Consider the following 19,481-nt stretch of genomic DNA (forward strand, 5'->3'; position numbering starts at 1 on the left):
GGTATAAATGCTAAAATGTATACTAATTTCTTGTCATAAAAGCATGAATGCACATACAAAAAAATACGTTTTTGCATGTCGTTGGATAGTAGCAATTCCAACTTATGTAAATATAAACTAACATGTGAAATATGGGATATTTCAGTAATAGTTTTGAACTAATAACTGGAAATAGATGGCTTGAACGAACACTTAAAATGACAAGAAAAAAAAATGTTTTTTTTTTAAATCAGCAGATTCATTAACACCAGGGTTCTGTATCATGTTTCACAAATGATTTCCTGCTTAGCCAGAACACTTGTCAGATTTAACGTACCCCAGTTTTAATGGATTTTATCTTCATTTACTTATACTTACCCCAGACTACCTTAATTCCAATACGTTATCTGACTTAGTTTGTTGTATATGCAGACAATACGATTTGCCGTAAAATGGCACAATGAATGGATGGAGGGTGTAGACATACAGGTATGTGGTACGGATAGGGTAATGACAACTATAATTGTTTATCTCAAGAGATAAATAACAATAAGTTATCCCTCTAATCTGTGCAATACATTTTTTGTTTACTAAGCTTAAAAGCCAAAATGAATATTTATATATGCCAGTATTCAATATAAGGTATACTGTATATGTATTATTAAACTATGATTAAGGTAACTCTAGGCTAATAATGTTATAAAATTACATCATTGATTGTCAACAAAAAATTTCATCACTACACATATTTCCATGAATGATATCAAGAGATGTATTGGTATGAAGTGGTTTTTAAGCATAAGATGAATGTTTTTCTCTACTTTTTTTTGTAGTTAGAATTTGGTGACTTGGGGTCATTTTCACAGATAATATTAAAAACTCAAAAATACAGCCCACATAACACTTGTGTTAACACTAAAGTACAGTATTCGCGATGACCCATTTCTGTGCACCAGGAAAAGACACAGAATTACTTTCAGAACTGAGTCAGAGAACGCCTGAGAATGTACGACGAGCAGGGATGATACCTGTCAGCGGGGCACCGTAACATACCTCGAATACAGTCTTTGCAGCGTAACCCTGGACATCGTCCCTATTGATGACGATCTGGATCACCCTGTACCACACTTCCTCGCTCACGTAGTCCCCGGCAATGCGGATCAAATTCAGGATGGTGTCCACATACCAGGAATAGTCCACGGCATACTTCTCTGCCAGGATGGCAACTTTAAGCACCTGAGGATGGGGAGGGAGGTGAGCATCAAATCCCAGCAGCTCAAACAGACAGAAGAGAGCGCATATTATTCGCTGAAGGGGGTGAGGCTATAGCTAACCATGTTTACTTGCATTCATTAGTTCCAGCTCTGCAATGTATATAAATGTGTTATTTTGTAGCACCCAGTAGCTTGCTGGGTTAAGTCCTGTGACACTAGCCTGCTACCACTATCCTCCTTTGTCTGATATCACCCCAGCCCTTAACCCATTCCCATGTAACTACAAAACAGGGAACGCCAGTCAATAGGCCTGATCCTGGCTGCAGCCTGAGATCCACTCATCCATCCATCCATCCATCCATCTTTTGCACCTGCTTGTCCTATGCAGGGTCGCAGGGGGTCTGTAGCCTATCCTGGAGACTATGAGGGCAAGGCAAGGAACAACCCAGGAGGGGACACCAACTCACCTCAAGGCACACTCACACCTTTAACTCACACATGCACACCTAAGCACAATTTGGTAACTCCAATTAGCCTCAGCATGATTTTGGACCATGGGGGAAACTGGAATACCCTGAGGAAACCCCAGGACACGGGGAGAACATGCAAACCCCCCACACATGGAGTCACACGTCAAATTCCACACACAAAACCAGAGACTCGAACCCTGGTCCGAGAGGTGTGAAGTGAAAACACTAACCACTGCACCACCATGCTGCCCCCAACCTGAGATATTCTGGCTAAACATGAGCGACCATCGAAAGAATGCTGGGGTTTATCATACGTTCATGAACCCCAAAGGAAAACTGTAAATAAAAAAACAGAGGGATGAGGATGGATGACAAAAACGACATGAGACGCACCATCTCCTCCCTGATGGAGTAGTCTGCCGTCTCCAGGTAGCTCAGCATCTCCGCCACGATCTGCTTGGCATTGCTGCGGTCACACATGGCATAGAGCAGGTCTGCAGCCCGCTGCCTCACACTGACATCCCGCTCCGTCTGGAAGAGGGGACAGCCACCGGGTCACAGGGAGCTCACTCAGTCGGCGGCTCTCTTCATCCAGAAAAACCAGGACGAGGGATAAGCATACCTTCAGGGCGCTGATGACAGTTTCGATGTGTGTCTTGACGGCCTCATGGGAGAACTCGGAGCTGGCCAGCGTACACATGCTTTCCAGGGCCAGGTAGCGCAGATTGGTCTCCCGGTGCTGCAGAAACTGGCCCAGCTGGTTACATGCCCGCACCAGCAGGTTGGGCTCACTACAATGAAAGTGGAGGGGAACCGGGCGGGGGTGTTAGTTTACATGCAAACATCTACACTCACAAACCAGCTGCAGGAAACAAAGAGAAATATAATTATATATCTGATGGCAAATTAAACGTTTTCTTTACCAAACTTGCCCCCCCCACCAACCACTGCTGCTCTGATGCTCTCAAATATGACATAAACAGATATACAGCCATATCTGGATACTTTGGTCACAGTTTGTTATTTCATATATTTTGTGACACCAAGACGCTCCGCAACTGTACCATGTCATTAAACACATGGATCCTTTAATTGCTAACACAGAACTACACAAGACATCTAGGCCTATTTCTGCATTTTAACCCCCCCCCCAAAAAAAAGAGAGATGCATCATCTGCAGTAATTGCATCATCACAGCTCTGAGGCATACAAATTAAATATTACCATGACATCTAAACTTTGTTCATTCCTTTAGGCCATTACATGTTATCAGAGAAGTAGCAGAACTGATGGAATTTGAATTCTGAGAAATTCAAGTCACAGAAATTCTATTTCAATAAGTTTCAATTTAAAAAAAAAAAAAAAAAACTGTCAAGGGCGCAGTTCCATGCCTGGAAAGAAAGCAGGGTGCTAAGGTGTTTTGACGCAAAAGACCAAAATTAGAACCTGACTGATCACATAACTTTGGATTCAATCTGCAAAAAACAGTGAAATTTACTGATAAAAAGATGCATTAAAGAAAACAAAATTACAGAATACGCATTTCATAATTTATTTCAAGGCACAGATATACCTGACATAAAAAAATGCATCTTGAAATGGAGCACATAAAATATATCTGTAAATAGTGCTGAGGTGTGTAATGTCAGTTTGTATTGCGCACTGCATCTAAAAATAGGGAGCGCCAAGTTCAGGTTTGGAAAAAGAGAGAGGGCAGCGTAGGTGGCTAAGCTGTGCGAGCAGTTGCTGCATCATCAATGTCTGCCACCACTCCAAACAGCTAAAAAGTGCTAAAACTACACAGCACTCACATCCTAGCGCAAAAACATGGACTTCGCTGAAACATGTTTGTTTCATTGTCCAGTACCTACATTGAAACAGGAATATACTGTTATTATAACTAACAAAATCTACCAGGCAAAAAGATTAGAAATAAGAAGCTTCTCTTACAGTTTCTTTTATTTGTTTAACGGGACTTTGTGTTTGATTTGCATGCCAGGTTACCAGGTTAAAGCACAAGAGATCAGCAAAGACAGGAAAAGGTTGGGGATATCCATCAACACCAAGAGGACAAGCAGTGCTGGGGCACCAGTCCAAAGGTCTTATTGAAATGAAGATGCATGGTAGATTTTATAAGAATTACAAATTAGAGAGTAATATGAGGCAACATTTAGAATTAGGTTTTTATGCTATATATATTTAATGATGTTTTCTTCCTGTTCAATCTTTCATCCAAAGATGCATAAAATATGACTATGGAAACAATATATAAAGTGCAATACATCGATACTTGCTTTAGTTAATATTAGTACGTATACCTTCTGTATAATTTCCCAGGAAGAATTTGAAATGGATAAACTAGAAATATGGCTAATAACTAAAACTTTTTAGAGTATCAGGTAAAACAAGGCTTATTAGATTACAAGGATTATTAGAATACCAGGAGTTTAAGACTTGTAAGAGCAAGATATTTTAATAGTACGCTAGTTATCAACCAATTACAAAACCATGCTATAAAGTAAGTTGTTAGCTGACCATTATTTGTTATAAAATATACACAAAACTTACAGAACACTATATCCTCAAATTCATTATCTTAAAGCCAGGTATTTAAAGGTTTTCAGCTAAAAAGTGTAAAATGATAGAGACCTCTAGTTAGTTAGGCAGTTTATCATCTGGCATTCATACAATACTTACCTCTGCAAATGCCGCCATCTAAGATTCTAAACAAAAACATGTGGCATTTACTTACAGCCACTAATAACCTGAAACAGACTAAAAGATTAGAAAACAGTACACCCCACCCAAAACTGTTACCTGTCATAGTGTATGATTAGGGATATTGCTTCAAATAGAATGGCGTTCTTTGCATTTGAATGCTGGACCTTCTTAGATTTGGGTGGTTCCTGAGCCTTGTTCAGGATAGTCTCCAGACACTCAACCAGTCTACCCTTCACTGCGCCATCCTCTGGAGGCGGGTAGCATTGCAACAGTCGCAGCAGTTTGCAAGACAGCCATGGAGCTGGGACAAAGTAATATGTGTAATCCTGAAGGTCCGTGGAGGCAGAAGATACAATCTGGAAAGCAAGACAGAAAGAGATGATATAGCCATTTTAACAACAGACACAGCTGCAATACTTCACAAAGGACACAGATACTGACCCATTAGAGGACAAAAGTGTGTGCTGTGCCAATCAATATGAAAACCAAGACACACAGATCTCCCTACCCGGCTCAGTCGAGACACAGCCAGAGACACACAGGTCTTAAACTCTTCTGGGTTTTTCTGGCTTAGACAGGTAATCAGAGAAATGGCTGCAGTCACCACACCCTAAGAGATGAGGGAAAAAAAAGGTATAGGTTCTAGCTACATGTGAACTGGAAGAAAATTCAATGCCGTTATATTTTAGTTAGTATTGGGGTAACTGTCTTGGTCCACTAAGCACACGTCAAATGGACATTAATAACCAAGTCAGGCTCATGGTGCATAGTGACATACATTTACGTAGGACAGGGAGAGCCTCTCACCATGTGCTGGTCGTTGAGCAGATGCACCACGCGGGACGTCCACTCCCCCATGAGCACCAGGTCTGGGGATGTCTTGTACAGGCGGAGCAAGCAGAGAGCTGCCGACTGCTTCACGCTGTCCATCGTGTCCCTGTCATTAATGGGGTACCAGTCAATTGGATCACTCATTAACTTACACGCCATGGTTTATAGTCAGACACCAATGCTTTTCTTTAGCCTGACACTGTACTCGGCCAATAAAATAAGTAATTTAGATCCTTAATCATCTGACATCTACCTTACTACCATAAGCAACACTTCTCTAGAATTTCCCATGGTAATTTGAAACTGTTTTTTTAAAATGCCTGCTACACCTACATCCATCCACTTACATTTATTGACTGTGAATAGGGAGTGTGCACACAACACCATTGGTCAGTTCAGACCCACCCAGCAATAACTCACCCAGCCACAAGGATCCGTGGTATTTCGCCTGCAAAGGCTTCTGCCATCTCCCTGCTGCCTACATTGGCTATACAGTGCAAAGCCAGGCACATGAAGGTGGGGTTCCTGCTGGCCAGGTCATTCTTGATGGCATTGTTGATCAGACGAATAAGCTCACTGTTACTATTTACCAGGACTGAGATGAATAAATACCCCTACAGAGAGAAAACAGTAGCCTTGTAAGACTAACACCCAGCGGCATATGGACAACACCTGGGACATTCATCTAATAATGCATGAATACACATTTAATCAACCTGCATGTATTTTTAAACATTTACACATCAGCGTCTTAGCAGAGGTTGAAACTAGTAAACAACAAAAAGTTTTTCCTCATTTTGAATTGAATTACTGAAGCATTCACCTTTTTCAGATTAGATTCCCTATTAAAACACAAAAACTTAGCTTTTGTTAGACCAGCTCAAATTGCCTAGTGTACATATTCAAAAATGCAATTATTTAAGATATGCAATTCAGGCAAAGCAGCTCTTGTTTAAGCCCCCTAAGCCATTCTTTATAAGTGCTCTGACCAGACATGCAGAACATAAGGTATAAAATCTGGCTTTGTTGACCACCGTATCATATGAACAGCCCAAGCTATTTTATTACAGCCTCACACATTCAGCATGGCTTTCTACAAACCACGTCATCGTTTATGCACACAGTACTCCACGGATGTTACAACATGCACTCTACAGCTGCACGACCACACATCTGCTCTAGTCCTGCTCTGTCATTAAAGTCAACCAGTACCAGGGTCCAAAGAGCAAGCCATTTTCAATCTGTGTAAATAGCACATAGCAAATACACAAGCACAGAGAAAAACACAGGAAATATAACACTTCATACATGAATGTGCATGTAATTAATTTATATGGAAAGTTAGAGGAATCAAAAAGAAAATTCTACAAATTTTTTCACAAAACTGAAGAATAGGAAACAAGATGTGTATTGAAGATTAATGCATCATATAAAAAGTATAACAAAAGCATTTCTACTATTTCATAGTATTAATCTGACATACAGCATTTGTGAATGTTGCTTGATACCAGCTGAGCAACAATGTACAGAAAGAGAGAACTGCTCCACTCACAATCTGTTTTTCTGTGTACTTGTTGGAGCTGAGAAGATTGACAGCTTCCATGTGGCCAAAGTCGATGTCATGGCCCAGGAGAAAAATAAACAGCAGCTTGCAGACATATTTCTTCTTGCTATAGCCATCCAAAGCCTTGTCTCCCTTAAATTTGGAGCGGATGTTGGCCAGTTCCTTGTTAATTCGCTTGATCTCTGCCTCTTTGCTCTTACCTGAGTGAGAAGTGGTGAAAAAAGAAGACAATAAGAATGATACAGACATTCATGTAAAACAACATTTTTAGTCACAAATCGGGCAAAAAAGACCATGAATGTAATAAGCAAGATAAGGGCGGAATCAAAATTTAAAATTACGTTAGAAATAGGAGCACAATACGAATGCAGCAGTAGGCAGTAAAAGGTAGCAGTTAGGGAAATTACAAAACAAAAAAAGATGAGCAAATTAAAATTCGATTGGAAAAATGAGAAGTAAAAATGGACGGAAAAGAGGAAGGAATCATAGATCGACAGATGGTACAACGGTCATGACAATGAAAGGAAGAAGAAAACATTTCTAAACTCGGGACGGTCAAAGATATATTAAACGGGTGAGCGTTCACATTATGCAAGAGGCTTCTGCCTATTTACTTGATTAATGTATATAGACTGCTTCTGCAAAACATGCGTTAAATTTACACGTGTAAACAGAGATGGGAATACACGGTTGGTGTTTCGCACATTCTTATAAATAAACACGGAGCGGCAGCAATACGTGTGGAAGAGTAACATCCTCCTGGAGCAATTTATGGTTCATCTCTGTATGGGGTGGACCACCAAATAAACGTCCTTCCCATGCAACCAACTGCTGCTACAAAAAAATGGCAGCGTCACCGTTTAACCAGCCCGCATACTGCTTCATAGAAATGGGCAGAGCCGCTGTGCCAAAAAAAAAAAAAAAATCACAGGCCTGGAAGACACGCTCCTCCAGCATACAGACATAAGAGGTAGCATGGCGATCTGTAGTGGGACGACACTGCACAGAATGATAAAAGTGTGCTATATTACAAGCCTACAAATGATAAATTCATTATAAGTGCGTGAGTATATAAACACCATAGGGATGTACGGAACAATCACTTCAAATTCACCCATGTAGTAATATGCCTCGCCTGGAGTACCAAGTCTTTCATACTCATGTCCATCCGTGTATCCTGTTACGCCTCAAATCGCATCAAGCCAGGACATCGTTTACAAAAAAGGCGATCGCAACGCCCGCCCCCTCCCCGGGGGTGGGGGGGGGGGGGAGGCACAGCTGTATGGTCTATACTAGGACAAAAAACACTTAAATTCGTCCAGAATTAGAAGAGTAGTCCGGACAACGGCCGATCTATAATTTATAAAACGGGATGACACATGTAAACGTGGTGGCCCCATACACACCACCAAGGCACACAAAGCAGAGAAGGAAAAAACATCACCGGTGGTAAATGTAGAGGAGTACCGTTATATAGCACTAATGGCGTAGAAAACAGTTGGATACTGGGGGAACACAACTTTTAATATAAAATTTAATACAATGGTCAATGTGCTGGGGAGATGAATTAATGAAAATTAAACATCCGGCGAACACGTTCCTCTGGTTCTTACGCCCCTGTGTAGCACAGATAGCCGACGGATATCTGCGGACATGTCGACGGCATCAGCACTACGCCCTCCCTTTATTTTTTTCAGCGTTAATCCGGAATGACACCGCCGGACTAGGGAGTAATGCGAGCGCCGCCAGCGCCAGGTTTAAGGCTTTTACGCTCCCTCACACAAGCCAGCAAATGGCTCGCACGCAGTCGCACGCTCCATTCACAAAATAATAAACCTGAAATCCATACTTACAATTCCGTATGTCCGATATGAACACGGCCAATCCCCGCATCCCATCTCCTTTCGACACAGCCGGCATTTTCCCAGCGTTTTGATGGAGCTGTCTTGCAAAAAAAGGTTGTCAAAGCACAAACGGAGCCTTAACCGGCTAATATTAACTTGTGTATACGGCGCTATCGGAGCAGCCGATTGGCCGCAGCCTGTGGTCGCTGAGGTAGGAAGGGCAGGACAGCTAGCCGATGTAGCCGCTCGGCCGCCGTTCGTTCATTCAACGCCGCCGTCGCCGACCGGCTAAGAAAAGCGGTTAAATGGTAGCCTACAGCCCCGTAAACGTTAAAACTGGCGCGTCGTCTAGCTGGAGGATGGCGAAGCAAGGGAAGCGGCCATCGTTAACTGTCGCCGGCTGGTAAGTCTGCCGTTTGATGCCAACGAAGCCGCGTTATTCTCCCAACTGAGTCGACGGACAGGATAGCTAGCTAGCTATTTATATCGCTTCTTTCCGCAAAACCTAGATATCAAACATCAGAATACGCCGTCCTGACTCTGCCGGCAAAAAAATATATACGTTATTCATTAACATAGTCCAGTATAACCAGAGCAGCAATGAAGCGGCTTTTACGTATTTAACATAACATCATACGCTTCGCTGTTTTCAACTCGACAGCATCCTGACAGCCTATATGACCGGGAAAGGTAGACTGTAAGTGGGATCCTTGGGAATGACCTTCGGTTGCGCATGCGCCGGAACCAACGTGGCCCCCTATTGGCGGGAGGGTGGAAATGTGTATAGGATGGTCTGCAATATGCAGCGAATCACTGTCATGGACGAAGGTTGCCTCTGTCCTGTGCCCTATATCGCATACGGTGTTAGAATAGCACGAGTACCGTGTTCACGGCTACTTCAAACTGCGCATGCGTTAGACCTCGCCACCAAAGAGGTTGCATGCTATAGTAGGACCCATGACTTCACCTGAAAGAATGCTAACTGCTTTGTTTTATTTGGGTAATAATGGTGCAAATGTAAGTTGTCAATATTACCAAAGCACTGAAAAAAACACTAAAAATCTCATGATGCATTATGGTGCAATTAAGTGTACATTGGTTTTAAGATGAACATTTGGGAGGTGCCCTTTTTCTAGTTTCATAATTTCATGCAAGCTTATTGATGTGTGTTTTGAAGATGTGGTGTTGGTTTTAGCTTTACGTTAATTGCATGCACAGTATTTTTAAGAAATTGTACATTAGCATTAAAATACGTTTAACAGCTCTTTAGTAGGGAGGTGGATTGATGGGCAGCTACAAACCTGCAGGGTTGGGCGGTCCAGTCACACCTAACTGTGTCCAGTTTTGTGTATTCTCTCTCTGTTATGCAAGTTGCCTCCAACGATCCAAAGACATGTATATACAGTACCAGTCAAATGTTTGGACACACCAAGCCACCTAGTGAAAGGACAGTGATAGTGTCACATGGTAGTGTCAACTTAATTTGGCTATCTGACCTAAACCTAGTAGAAACCTAGTAGGACTTTGTCCAGAGAGTGAAGGAAAAGCAGCCAATGAGTGCTCAACATATGTGGGAACTTCTTCAGGACAGCCGGAAAAGCATCTGAGGAGGCCACCTCATAAAAGTGATGTAGAGGAGATATTTGGGTCAGTCAGTCCCTGGAGCGATTGGGGTTAAGGGCCTTGCTCAAGGGCGCAATGGTAGGATCATTCTGCCGACCATGGAATTTGAACCAGCAACCTTCTGATTCCCAACCCACAGAGGTGTTCCCCCCCTTATAAATACTTATTTTTTTAATTTAATACTTCTTTGCTCAGTGCATAATTCTATATATGTTATTTTATAGTTTTGATGTCTTCATTCTAAAATATATACAATAGAATAGTACAAATAACCCTTTCTATGTGTAGACATTTCCAAACATTTTTACTGGTACTGTAGGCTAAGTGGCATCTATAAATGAGTGTGATCCCCTCTGATCAGAGGAGTAGAAACTGGGGTGTGTGTTACCCCCAGTATTTAATTTGGTTTCATTCACCCCCTCCTCCCCCAACAAACAGACTGTTGTATTGAACTTATTAAGTTAGGTTTCCCGCAATCTCACACTCTCTCCAGTGCCATATCCTGGGACAGACTGGCAACCCATACATAGTGTAGCCCAGCATTTACCCTGTGCTGCCTGGGATGGGCTCTGGGTTACCAAGAGAGGTTATCAAGCCATTAGAAGAAGGAAGAATAGTAAGGAGTCTTTATTATCATATACTCACATGTATATTTAATCCTCCTATAAAATAGGCCTAAATAGCCTTGATATTTTTACTGTACTACAGTAAAATGACTCTGATTTTACATTTTGATACTAATTAGTGATAGGTACTCCAAGTATATATATAAATCATATATTTAATTTTATATATAAAATATGTAAAGTTTTGTGTATAATATATCATGAACACAATTAATATTCCATGTTTATATAGAGGGGGTGGCATGGTGGTGCAGTGGTTAGCACTGTTGCCTCACACCTCTGGGACCTGGGTCCGAGTCTCCGCCAGGGTCACATGTGTTTTTGGAGTTTGCATGTTCTCCACATGTCGTTGTGGGGTTTCCTCCAGGTACTCCGGTTTCCCCCCACAGTCCAAAGACATGCTGAGGCTAATTGGACTTCCTAAATTGCCCGTAGGTGTGCATGTGTGAGTGAATGGTGTGTGAGTGTGCCCTGCGATGGGCTGGCCCCCCATCCTGGGTTATTCCCTGCCTCATGCCCATTGCTTCCGGGATAGGCTCCGGACCCCCCGCGACCCAGTAGGATAAGCGGTTTGGAAAATGGATGGATGGATGGATGGATGTTGCTTCTCAATGCCTTTGCTTATTTTTATTTTTTAATTGAGGATAGGCTGTTTCTCTGTTTCCACTGCAACTGTTCATAAGCATTACGTTCATCTGAAAGCTAGGCAGAAGTTTGCTTGTTGTTTTAAGACTTTTTAATGCTCCTGATATGTTTGATGAGTATTTCCACATGTATACACTCTTGGGTAATTTTGAAACTCCAGTTCATCTAGCTTTTGGACTGTGGGAGGAGACCATTCAACAAGGAGAGAACACAGAAACTTCACAGAGTGTCAGATTTAAGACCATGGAGTTGTGAGGACAGTACTACACACCATGCCACCTGACAAGTGGTTTAACAGCATTGGGTTCCAACTCCACAAAATAAGTATATGTCTAATTATTTGTCCATATTGTAAATATGATGATTTATTTACTGATATCATTGTTTCATCATTATTATTTTGTGCAGTACATTAAGTTTTGGTATTAGGGTTTTTTGAGTTATTTGGATCTTTTTCACAGAAACATTTCATTTGCATATATTCAAATCTTAAATTGTGTTTTTTTTCTGAGCAAATGTATACTTGCTACCAAGAAATATATAAAAAGCATTAAACATTTTCTTCTGTATAGACATATAAAACATATAAAATTAATCTGTTATTCTGTAATTTTGCCATTCATTAAGAATTTAACTTTTTAAGTTTATTTACAATTTAAATATTTTCAAGAGACAGGTAATAGTGGTACAATATCAACTTTCAATTTCAATAAATTTCAATTTCTAAATAGAAATGATCTTATCTTCACCAGTATGCCAGACAGAGACAAGCAGAGAAGAGTGACACGCTGAATCGTTATCATGACTCTAAATTGGGGCAATAGTTTCACATTCAAGAAATTCAAGCGAAAACCATCATAACTTTTCCAATGCTTTTTCCTGACAAGTGACAGTTTTACTTCGACGCTGTAGCAGATGCTTTTATCCAAGTGAATAACTGAGGTAGCAGAGTCAGCCAGAAACTAGGCTTAAGTGCCTTACTCAAGGGCCCAACTGTGAAATCACCCTGGTGACCATGTGATTTGCACTGGTGACCTTCCACCGCTGAGGTGGAGACTGCCATATAACCATGGCAGTGTTTGTTAAATAAATCAGTTTACAACAAAAGCTATGTTAATATTTTTACAATTAATGTCATTTGCATAGCTTAAATGTTTACTTGTTATAGTGACCTTCCCTATGTTACCTGCAATTAAGTTATTCAGATGTGCACATTTGTGTTTAATACTTATTATTATGTATCTGCATTCACATATAAACATATGTTGATTTTTTTTATCTGACTTGTTTGTAAATTGATTCTGTCAACTTCAGTTTAATGTTGTAGTATATAGTGTGGTTTTAGTAAAAACAAACGTTCTTTTTTTAATGCATTATGTAAATATATTGTAGCGCCGGTGGGATTGCTTCTGTATAGCAGAATCCAATTAGCATCACCCGCCATGCCTCGCAAGCAAATGTATATATCCCCTGTCTGTGTTTTAGTGTAAACACTTGTTGTACTCCCCTTTGTTGTAAGTACCCTTACCTGTGTGCCTGCCAAGCCTACAACATATCAAATAAGGTATCATTCAGATGTGTTCTTACCCAAATGTCTTCTCATTTCATTGTATTTAGAGGTACCCTTTGGACTTTCCACAATACACCTTGAAATGTGGGCTTCATTTATAAATACTTATATAATTTGGGTCCACGTATGCCTGGTATAGAAGTTCACTGTGGACAGCCCAAACAGGGACCAAATTGGCCATGTATGGCCCTGTTTGCCTGGAAGTAGACTTGTGTTGTTCATGGACAATTAGTTCTTTTTGAATTAATCGCTAACACTTTAAAACACAAATTCTTAGTAGTAACTCAGTTACTAGTATAGTACAAATCATGAAGACATCCTGAACAAATATATCTACTTCAGATGAAAGAAACCTCATTAATGAACAAATATGACATTAGTATTTCACTTGTGTTATTCATTACTTGTTCCTTCAATAGTTCATTCAGTAATTCACTTAGATTTACAGAACTAAAATCTAGTAACAAATACAGTAACTGCTTGGGGAAAATGACACATCACAATTCATGAACAATGAGCAAACACAAGATCTGTATTATTCATAATTTGTTCCTACAGTAGTTCCATCAGTAGTTCATGAAGGTTTACAGAATTAACAGATATAATAACAAATATAGTACTTGCTTGAGATAAAAGATGCATCATGATTCATTAATGATGAAAGAACACCTTAATTTATGCTTAATTAATACATAAGTAACAGCATAATACTACATTATCCGTGCCCCCTCCAGTAAAGTGTTACCAAGTAATCTTTTAAGTTAACGGTCACTGAATTCATTCCTTCAGTTCCTTCCGATTCTGTAAGGATATCTAAAAGAGTCAGAATTCGTTTAATGCAAATAATTTATATCCAATGCCGGGAATATGTCCAAGGGAAACCCAGAAGCGAATATGTTTAAGGTGAAATTGTCGCAAGTTAATGAGTCAGAACGAATCTTTCAGCTGAACTAACTCAGTTCAAAGAAAAGACTCACGAATTCCATCTCAATTGCGAGTAATCGATGCGTCATTCTCGATAAGGAAAATTGGGGGCGGATGCATGCTAATGAAGCTGACGTTTAAACCAATGGGCTCGTCTCTACATGTAACGCCCGCCCCTTTGTCGACGTAGCCGAACACGCTAGGTTGATTCGCTTCGTTTTAAGCGGGAGGTAAAGCCTTTGTGCTTATCGTGGTCCTTCTTTACGGTTCATTGTCGAGATGGCGGCGACTGCTGAAGTAATGGAAGTAAGTATATAGGTGCTTTTTGCGAACCTTTATTTTTTGCAGCCGTAAACGTCGTTTCTAGTCTGAGAACTGTGCTGTGTCACGTATTAGAAATTGCGGTATTTGTCGATTCTGGCAAATCGTGGCTGTGGATTACACGTTTGTCTTAAATGATAGTAGCCCCTTTGTTTGGTATTTTTATTTAGGCTTTTTCTATTTAGCAAAATTATAATACACTTGTAAATATAGTCTGGCTATCTTCCGCTATAACTATTGTCTGATTTTTATCCTAGTTACGATTGTCTGGTTATTTCTTGAATTCAAGTAGTCTGATTAAATTGAAATTACTAGTTAAATGAGCATTTACGTTGCCTGATCTTTTTTACTTATAATTAGCGACACAACGTGACGGTTCTCTGATGAAGCCTTTAGATAGCCAACGAGGTCGCGTTTTGTTGGCACGGCGCTGACTCGGAGTGAAGCTAGCTAGCCATGTGCGCATTTTCCGGCCTTTCTTTTCCTCCCGCCCGACCGCGTGTTGGATAGATCCCTCAGTGTTTTATTTTAAAATCACATCGCATATTACGTACACTTAGTAGAGTTTTTGAGTGTTTTCCAAACATTTTTACATGTAATGTGATGTCTATTATGTTCCTTTTTTACGTAGGCATGGTTTGGTGCATTCGTATAAAAGCTCAAATATCTTGTATGAAGGTCTCATTGAAGCTGGGCCGCGATCTTCTGACAAACTCCCTCAAGTATGCGGGCATACTAGCGGAATATATTTATTCGGGAAATTCAGTAGTTAACATTTTTATTAGGTACATGTTTTAAAGCATGCCAGACGCTTAAGTGATTTCAGCCATGAGTGGAGATTAAACCGTAATCCTACTTTGTGGTTCTTCCCGCAAGTCCACGTGACCCGCCGTCAGTATGGGTAGAAACTCCAAATGATGTTCAAGTTGTACCCAACCCCCCCCCCCCCAACCTTCTCTTAGGTGACCCCTGGGGATAGCACAAAGCCTTCAGCAGAGGACATGACCTCAAAGGACTATTACTTTGATTCTTATGCCCATTTTGGCATTCATGAGGTGAGATGAGTCATCTATTCTGCTTTATTAGATTGCAGATTACTTCACCGTGTTTAAATGTGAATGAGAATCTAAGCCTTTTCCCATTCTTTGCAGGAGATGCTTAAAGATGAAGTCCGTACCCTGACCTATCGTAACTCGATGTTTCACAACAAACACCTGTTCAAAGACAAGGTGGTTCTTGATGTTGGCAGCGGAACCGGTATTCTCTGCATGTTCGCCGCAAAAGCAGGCGCTAAGAAAGTTATAGGGGTAAGCTTGCAGCTGGATTGGGAGCCGGGTTGGATGTTAGTCTTGCCTAATAATATGGAGTACCAGTAATCTATTTGGTTTTATCTTGTATCTATCTTTCTCCCAGATTGAATGCAGTAGTATATCAGATTATGCTGTGAAGATTGTGAAGGCAAACAAGCTCGATCACAGTATGTCTTCAGATTTCTTGCACTCTATTGATATTGTTTTTATATTATGTGTTTATGCATATACTTTTTACAAAGGGAGATGTCAGCTGCTTCACTCTGAAATGCATTTTTTTTAACCCTTTTCTGTTCTCAGTTGTAACAATCGTTAAGGGGAAGGTGGAGGAGGTGGAGCTTCCAGTGGAGAAAGTGGACATAATAATCTCAGAGTGGATGGGCTACTGCCTGTTCTATGAGTCCATGCTCAATACTGTTATCTATGCACGGGACAAGTGGCTGGTAAGGGTGTATTTGAAGGACGGCCATGGAGAGTGAGGCATACTGTGTGTCTGTGGAATGCTGACTAAAGTAAATCTCTCCTCATAGAAACCAGATGGTCTGATATTTCCAGACAGAGCTACACTGTACATCACAGCTATTGAAGACAGGCAATACAAAGACTACAAAATTCACTGTGAGTATGAGCTAGGTTGTTGACACTTTCTTAAAAATTAGTCCAAAAACTTGCCATGAAGTTTGTGCCCCAATTGTCTCTTGGCAACAATTAGTCCCTGAATTCTTGCAGAAACCATATATTGAGTTTATTTTTGGTAGGGTGGGAGAATGTGCACGGATTCGACATGTCCTGCATCAAAGAGGTGGCCATCAAGGAGCCTTTGGTTGATGTGGTGGATCCCAAACAACTGGTCAGCAATTCTTGCCTCGTCAAGGTCAGTCATCTTATAGTGGTCTTTCCAAATGCAGGTGCTTCAGCTTTGAGTACAAGGGGTGAAGTTGCAGAACATTGTGCTGTTTATGGATACAAAGGTTGTGTTGTAGCTGTCTAACCTTAAAGTAATTTATCTGCAACAGACAAATGAATTGACTGCAGCTACTAAGTTTATGGACGTGCTTATTTTTAATGAGAAACCAGATATTCCAGTTTCTAGAGTGTATGATACTAGTAAACCAAGATCTAAGTTCACACTAGCCTTAGATCTTGATTCTGTTAGCGTATGTCAGTTCCTCACCCACTCTACGTTGGTATAATAATCCAAAAATGTCAGCGTAGGGCTGGTACCAAATTTTGGTACGTTTGTGCTACCAAGTGAAATGTTCCAGTTCTGATACCCAAACAATAAATCTAAGCATCTGTGAGCTAATAAGCATACAGCATACTTGTTTAAAGATCCAAAGTCACTGGTGATTGGCTGTGTAACGTTACACAAACACGTTGGCGAGTATGCCCAGAGACAACCTTGTGAACCGGTTCATGTGTGTTTGTCACATACTGTAAAATGTCTAAGACATCAAAAGGTTTGGCTCCAGAGTTCCAGGCTGCAACCAGTCATATTTTGGAGATAGTTTGACTAAGTTTAACTATAGGCGCGCCAGCATGACTTTCAAATATGCCCCCCCATATAGTGATTGTATATTGCACAAAACACCCGGAGAGAGTGAGAATTGATGTGTATGCATGTGTGTCTGAGTGAGATCTTCAGAACGCTGCGCTTTTTAACAGATGTAATCTCACTCCAAACTTTTGATGCAACTTGAGAGCCCCGGTAAAATATAATTGTCTGTGTCCTATTATGATCGCAATCGATCCCCCCAGTAACTAGCCAATTAACTAACAAAACGGCTTGTTCAAATAAGATTAGTGCTGTAATGTTTAATGTACTTTTTGTTGAAATTGATTTAAGATTGGTATAGGAAAGTATTGTTCAGGAACTGGTATTGGTTAAGGTATCATCCTTGTACTGGTATTGTAAAAATTTTAATGATGGCCAGTCCTATGCCAGTGTTACCACATGGCTGAAAGTTTCCTTTGGTGTTTAGTAAGTCGGTGCCGCATAGTAATGAATATTGGTAGTACACACGTGACTGTGTGCCTGTCTCTAAGATTTGAAATTCATTCCTAGACAATCTGAAACAGTCCCCAACAGATCAGTAATGTACAAGACCACTATCTAATTCTCTTGCCAGGAGGTGGACATGTACACTGTCAAGCTCGAAGACTTGTCCTTCTCCTCCCCCTTCTGCCTGCAAGTGAAGAGGAATGACTACATCCACGCATTAGTTACCTATTTCAACATTGAGTTCACATGTTGTCACAAGAGGACTGGATTCTCAACTGGTAAGTGCCTTGATCTTGGCATGCTCTCCTTCAGTGGTGTTTTGATGTTTTTTATTTATTATTATTTTTAGTCTCTATCTAGATTTGTGTGTAGCTCTTTTAACAAGTGGTAAACACCTCCTTTAGTCCAACCAAAGGACTTTGGTAGAGGCAAGAACAAACTACACATGCTAGTCAACTGTTATTTCCTATGTGTGGTTACTGTAACACTTGTATTTCACAGGCCCAGAGTCTCCATATACCCACTGGAAACAGACAGTATTTTACCTTGATGATTATTTGACTGTGAAGACTGGTGAGGAGATTTTTGGGACAATACATCTGAAGCCCAATGCTAAGAACAATGTAAGTTTCTTGATAATGTCACCGCACCATTGTCATGCGTCATTGGGCCTGTTTAGAATACATCACATTTGCCTCGTGACGTTTTTACATCTGTTGTTCTCTACTTGCAGCGGGATCTGGACTTCACACTTAATGTGGACTTCAAGGGTCAGCTGTGTGAGGTGACCAAGACCTCCGAGTACAGGATGCGTTAGGCATTGTCGGTAACCTTAATGAGTAGCAAGCTAAAATATGCAGTGTGTACATTTTAGTACTGTACATTCTATTTTGCTTTTGTGAAATATTTTTGTTGTTCACTGGTTTCTGATTTTAAATTTTATTTGTAAATGAAGAGGCCAAAACAGAACGGCATGGAGATATTGTGCAATAGTTACATGGAATGTATTGTATAGGAATAGAAATTGTTTAGTGATGCTATAGTATGATAAAATGCATTTGAGATATAAGGATCTGAATGTCATTGATCCTTATGTCAAATGTCATTAACTGCACAGGTTTGTGCCTTTTTAAAATGTATCCCTGTAATACTGTACTAATGTGTAAGCAAAGCGCCCTTGTTGGAAATATTACATACTATTCACTCTCTAAATTTCTTTTCAATTTAAGACTTTTGCCCAGTATTTCACCCTCATTGCCTTGACAAGGGATGTTCTGAGCCCAGTCAACTGTATGACTTAACTTCAATAGCAAAAATGTAAACGAGTTAAGTAATCTGTTTGAATGGAAAAACGACTGCATAATCTTCCTGTTAGGAAGAAATGCAAGGGAGTCATTTGGAATAGCCATTTTTGTATCATTTTAAATAAAATAAATGTCACATGAAATTGGATTCTCTCGTTTTTGCATGTAGCTGCTTCATATTCAGATTTTGTGGTTCTGTGCATTAGAGGCTTGTCTAATTGTATTTCCCAGTTAGATGCAGGAAAAAAGATGGTCCTGAACAGTTTCATGCTGCATTTTAGTTGTGAGGTCCTACTTCACACATTACTGCACAGGTACCTGATTTGTTGCGCCTCTGGATAGTGAACCATTTTGGCCATGCTTCTGTTAATGGTAGTGCCAAAATGCAGTGACCAGACCTGTTGGTGCTAGAATTCAAAGCCTTTTTTTCTGAGCTTTTGTGTAAGCTGGAATGCTGTAAAAGGCAAATTGGACACCATTCACATCCCTCCTGGTGGAGAAAAAGCAAGTAAAGCAAAAATTTTGTAATTGCT

At 40.4% G+C, this 19,481-nt stretch overlaps 2 protein-coding genes across 6 annotated transcripts in view; one reads left to right on the forward strand and one right to left on the reverse strand.

Moving 5' to 3' along the window:
- Positions 1-9,352, reverse strand: part of LOC125741690 (AP-2 complex subunit alpha-2-like) — a 31,920-nt gene extending 22,568 nt beyond the window's left edge. Inside the window, exons 1-9 of one of the 5 annotated variants that reach the window (XM_049012916.1) lie at positions 8,633-9,352; positions 6,768-6,979; positions 5,636-5,829; positions 5,192-5,321; positions 4,893-4,994; positions 4,481-4,740; positions 2,286-2,454; positions 2,057-2,194; positions 1,033-1,215 (exon numbers count right to left, since the gene is read on the reverse strand). In XM_049012916.1, the coding sequence (XP_048868873.1) occupies positions 1,033-1,215; positions 2,057-2,194; positions 2,286-2,454; positions 4,481-4,740; positions 4,893-4,994; positions 5,192-5,321; positions 5,636-5,829; positions 6,768-6,979; positions 8,633-8,699 (1,455 nt within the window). In that variant the 5' untranslated portion in view covers positions 8,700-9,352. Of the gene's footprint in view, positions 1-1,032; positions 1,216-2,056; positions 2,195-2,285; positions 2,455-4,480; positions 4,741-4,892; positions 4,995-5,191; positions 5,322-5,635; positions 5,830-6,038; positions 6,321-6,767; positions 6,980-7,893; positions 7,940-8,632 lie in introns of those variants that run through there. The other 4 variants (XM_049012917.1, XM_049012919.1, XM_049012918.1 and 1 more) reach the window with 4 other exon arrangements.
- A 4,817-nt stretch (positions 9,353-14,169) lies between these two features.
- LOC125741698 (protein arginine N-methyltransferase 1-B-like) lies at positions 14,170-19,091 on the forward strand. Its single transcript, XM_049012936.1, has 10 exons — positions 14,170-14,317; positions 15,295-15,387; positions 15,484-15,639; positions 15,746-15,809; positions 15,943-16,085; positions 16,173-16,260; positions 16,401-16,516; positions 17,772-17,922; positions 18,146-18,267; positions 18,378-19,091. Exons 1-10 carry the CDS (start codon positions 14,291-14,293, stop codon positions 18,459-18,461), a joined length of 1,044 nt encoding a protein of 347 aa, XP_048868893.1. The 5' UTR covers positions 14,170-14,290; the 3' UTR covers positions 18,462-19,091.
- Positions 19,092-19,481: the final 390 nt, after the last annotated feature.

The sequence above is a fragment of the Brienomyrus brachyistius genome, chromosome 5 (assembly GCF_023856365.1).
Source record: "Brienomyrus brachyistius isolate T26 chromosome 5, BBRACH_0.4, whole genome shotgun sequence".
NCBI classification, from domain to species: domain Eukaryota; kingdom Metazoa; phylum Chordata; class Actinopteri; order Osteoglossiformes; family Mormyridae; genus Brienomyrus; species Brienomyrus brachyistius.